This window comes from Erithacus rubecula (genome assembly GCF_903797595.1).
Source record: "Erithacus rubecula genome assembly, chromosome: 13".
NCBI classification, from domain to species: domain Eukaryota; kingdom Metazoa; phylum Chordata; class Aves; order Passeriformes; family Muscicapidae; genus Erithacus; species Erithacus rubecula.
In genome coordinates this window covers 19,836,866-19,841,376 of record NC_136665.1, presented here as the reverse complement: position 1 = coordinate 19,841,376, position 4,511 = coordinate 19,836,866, and the positions used below count along the sequence as shown (strand labels likewise).

Below are 4,511 nucleotides of genomic sequence, written 5' to 3'. Positions count from 1 at the left end.
TAGTCATAAGAAGGTTGGAGAGAGTTGATAAAAGCAGCGCAGCCCAGATCAGCCCAGCCCAGCCCAGATCAGATCAGCCCAGCCCAGATCAGATCAGCCCAGATCAGCCCATCCCATCCCATCCCATCCCATCCCATCCCATCCCATCCCATCCCATCCCATCCCATCCCATCCCATCCCATCCCATCCCATCCCATCCCATCCCATCCCTCCCATCCCATCCCATCCATCCCATCCATCCATCCCATCCCATGCCCATCCCATCCCATCCCAATCCCATCCCATCCCATCCCATCCCATCCCATCCCATCCCATCCCATCCCATCCCATCCCTGCCCATCCCATCCCAGCCCATCCCAGCCCAGCCCCGGGGGCTCTGTCCCACCCCAGGACCCCTGGAATGGCTCCCCCTGGCCGTGCTGGGTGCAGGGGGTGCAGGGGCACTGAGCTGCCTGCAGTGAAGAGCCAGGTTTAAGCTGCCTGTGCTGTGTCCCAGTGCCCCAGGCCCGGCTCAGGCCCGGCTCTGGCTGCAGGGGGGGCACAGCAGGCTGGCATTGGCCAGGGTGAAGGGCTTGCCCAGCAGCAGCGTCTCACACTCCAGGCAGGCAAAGTGCTTGTTGTGCCAGGCCAGCCCCTCCAGCTGCTGGTAATCCTCTGAGAAGATGATCTGTGGGACAGACACACGGACAGACAGACAGACAGACAGACAGCTGCTTGTTCCCAGCATCTCACCGAGCTGGAGCAGGGGGAACCAGCCCCACCCCCCACCCAGCCCATCCCCTGGGGTCAGCAATGGGCACGGGAAACAATCCCAGCGTGGCTGGGGGTGGCAGGGACCTGCACAGGTCACCTGTCCCAGGGACACCTGCCCTGGCCCAGGGGGCTCAGAGACCCTGACTGGGCACAGGGGCACTGGGATCACAGGGTCTGCAGCTGGTCACTGCCTGGCACAAGGGGGGGTCCCAGGGGTGTCCCAAGGTGGTCCCGGGTTATCCCAGGTGTGTCCCAGGTGTGTCCTGTGTGTCCCAGGTGTATCCCAGGTATATCCCAGGTGTATCCCAGGTACCCCAGGTGTATCCCAGGTGTACCCCAGGTGTATCCCAGGTATATCCCAGGTCTATCCCAGGTGTATCCCAGGTGTATCCCAGGTGTACCCCAGGTGTATCCCAGGTACCCCAGGTCTATCCCAGGTGTACCCCAGGTACCCCAGGTCTATCCCAGGTGTACCCCAGGTGTGTCCTGTGTGTCCCAGGTGTATCCCAGATGTGTCCCAGGTGTATCCCAGGTACCCCAGGTCTATCCCAGGTGTATCCCAGGTACCCCAGGTCTATCCCAGGTCTATCCCAGGTGTACCCCAGGTGCCCCAGGAGCCCCAGGAGCCCCGCACCTCGTCGCAGCCGGCGCAGCGGGGCCGCAGGCTCTCGCAGTAGTGCCGCCCGCACCAGGCAGCCCCGCCCCGCCAGAAGTAGATGAGATCCACCAGCGGCTCGGCGCAGCGGCAGCACACGAAACAGCGCGGGTGCCACTGGCGCCAGAAACCCGCGCGGGCAGCGAACACCACCGGGCAGTCCGGGGGCAGCGGCTGCTGGCAGGCGGCGCAGTGCTGGGGACAGGGACAGGGACAGTGTCAGCACGGGCTGCTGGCAGGCGGCACAGTGCTGGGGACACAGGGACAGTGTCAGCACGGGCTGCTGGCAGGCGGCACAGTGCTGGGGACAGGGACAGGGACAGTGTCAGCACGGGCTGCTGGCAGGCGGCACAGTGCTGGGGACAGGGACAGGGACAGTGTCAGCACGGGCTGCTGGCAGGCGGCACAGTGCTGGGGACAGGGACAGGGACAGTGTCAGCACGGGCTGCTGGCAGGTGACAGGGACAGGGACAGTGTCAGCACGGGCTGCTGGCAGGTGACAGGGACAGGGACACAGGGACAGGGACAGGGACAGTGTCAGCACGGGCTGCTGGCAGGTGACAGGGACAGGGACACAGGGACAGGGACAGGGACAGTGTCAGCACGGGCTGCTGGCAGGTGACACAGTGCTGGGGACAGGGACAGGGACAGTGTCAGCTGGGATGGACACTGGGAATGGACACTGTGTTGGACACGGGATGGACACAGGAGATGGACAAGGGATGGACACTGGGTTGGACACAGGGGATGGACACAGGGGATGGACACTGGGATGTGCACAGGGGATGGACACTGGGATGTGCACAGGGGATGGACACTGGGTTGGACACAGGGGATGGACACTGGGATGGGCACAGGGGATGAACACTGGGATGGACACTGGGTTGGACACTGGGATGGGCACAGGGGATGAACACTGGGATGGACACTGGGTTGGACACTGGGATGGGCACAAGGGATGGACACTGGGATGGACACTGGGATGGACATTGGGTTGGACATTGGGTTGGACACTGGGATGGACACTGGGATGGACACAGCTCTCAGCAGGCTGGGGCAGTGCTGGGGCAGTGCTGCACTCTGCTCTTGGCACTGACCCCTTTCCTTCCCTCCTCCCTCCCGTTACCCAGCAGAGTCACAGGAAATCTGCACCCCAGGTGCTTTTCTGTGTTTGGTCCCTCATCTTCCAGCACCCCATGAGACACCAAGCAGTTCCATCACACCCCCTGAGGTTTGGGGTCAGCCCCCAGCCAGACCCTGCAGCTGCCTCTGCTCCATCAGCCCCAGCCCTGCTTATCTTGCAGGATCTAAAGCAAGAACAAACACAGCATTTTCCAACCCTCAGCTCAAGTTTCTTGCCAACAAGGACTGGTAAAAAAACAACTTATTTTGCTGTTTCTTTCTATGGAAATGATTCATAAGGAAGAACTATTCACAGGACATTTCCCAAGCATTGTATAACCCCCATATCCTGCTATTTGCACACTACAAAGAAGTGATTCTTCAAATTTGAGGTGGGATTACAGCTTGGTGCTCCTTCTACATCTGCAGAGGAGTGAAGACTTCACTAGCTGAATTCCCAGAAGTGTTGGCCAAAAACGTGTCCTGCTCTCTTGGGCTTCCTCATCCTGCTCATCCCCAGCTCCTGTTCTGCAGTGCCAGCTCCAGGGCAGGAGCTCCAGACACCACCTGCACTCTGAGCACTCCCTGCATGGCTGCCCTCAAGATTTTGGGAACAATGACTAATTGGGATCAATTGCCTCAGGATTTGATTTGATCCCAGGGCAGTGACACCAGAGGAGTTCCCAGTTCTGGGGGTGATAAGGATTCTGTGCTCTGTGGAGAACACAGAACCATCTCACAAACCCCTCTCATCCATGGGCCAGGCTTGCACAGGGATGAGGAGGAGCACGAGCTCTGAGCTCAGCAGGGCCCCAGCCCTGCCATGCACAGCCTGGCTGTCCCACAGGATCTGCCACTGCTGCCAAAGCTGCTCCATTTTTCAGCTGCTGCCTTGAGAGAAATGATGCTTCAAGCTAAGGAGAATAACATCACAGTTATGTATTTATTTATTTGAAAGGACAAACTTGCAGTTTAAGTAAACCCTCATTGCTAGGGAGGGTTTACTAGCAGTAAGTCATTGCTAGGATGACTTATTGATATGTTTAAAGGAAACCTTCCTTTTTTGGCTATTTTTTATCTAAAAATTCAGTGTTTTGTTGCAATAGTGAAGATCTTTACTGTCACTGGATTTGAAGTCAGAAGTGCATTAACAGACCATGGCAGAGGGGAGACATTACCCAATATGGCCTGAAAATGAAAACTGCTCTTTACATGTGCAACCTCAGGGCAGGAATGGCAGGAAAAATCTCCTCTTAAAAACATTTGGACACCATTTGCTTTTTCAGCTTTAAATCCTCTGCTGCAAGTCACCCTCACAAGGACCAGGACAAGGTATTTCCACTCACCATATTTTATAATAAGCATCTTCCAGACAGTGCTGGGGGAATATAAATCTAAAAGGGTGTTGAGGAATCTCAGCCACTCCTCTGTGGAAATGCATTTGTATGCCCAGGGACCCAGGGCAGCTATTTGCATTTCCCCAGAGCAATTACAGCCCTGGAACTTTATCTGCATGTCCACAGCTCTGCACAGAGCTCACCTCCTGCCATTTGTGGCATTTCTGGGTAAGAAGCCCACCTGGAAATACTGACTGGCATCCCAGAATGGTAAAGGTTGGAAAAGACCTCCAAGATCATCCAGTTCAGCTTTCAACTCAATACCACCACACACACTGCCCATATCATCCAGGGACTTGTCATGCCCAACCTCTCAGAGCTCAAACCAGCTCCCAGAGCCAGAACTCCCTGACCCTGGTGCTCAGCAAGGCCTCTGCTGCAGAGCCAGGGGGATGGAGCAGAGAACACCCCCATCAGCCCTGCCACAGGGACCTGGGGCACAGGGCTGCTCCTGCTTCAAGGAGCCACTGGGAATAGATTCAGTCTCAACCCAAGGGGCAAAAAATCCCACCAGGCAGGGTGAGGTGTGTCCCATCCCCATCCTGCCCCCAGGGCACTCCCCATGCCTGCTGCAGGTGCGGTCA

The 4,511-nt window shown here is 57.4% G+C and overlaps 1 protein-coding gene across 1 annotated transcript; it reads right to left on the bottom strand.

The window, feature by feature from the left end:
* Positions 1 to 503: 503 nt before the first annotated feature.
* Positions 504 to 1,627, bottom strand: LMCD1 (LIM and cysteine rich domains 1; the record flags this gene model as incomplete). The annotated part of the gene is made up of 2 exons (XM_079317200.1): positions 504 to 667; positions 1,388 to 1,627. Coding segments are annotated over 2 exons (396 nt in total), but the record flags the coding sequence as incomplete, so codon positions are not given.
* Between the last annotated feature and the right edge of the window lie 2,884 nt (positions 1,628 to 4,511).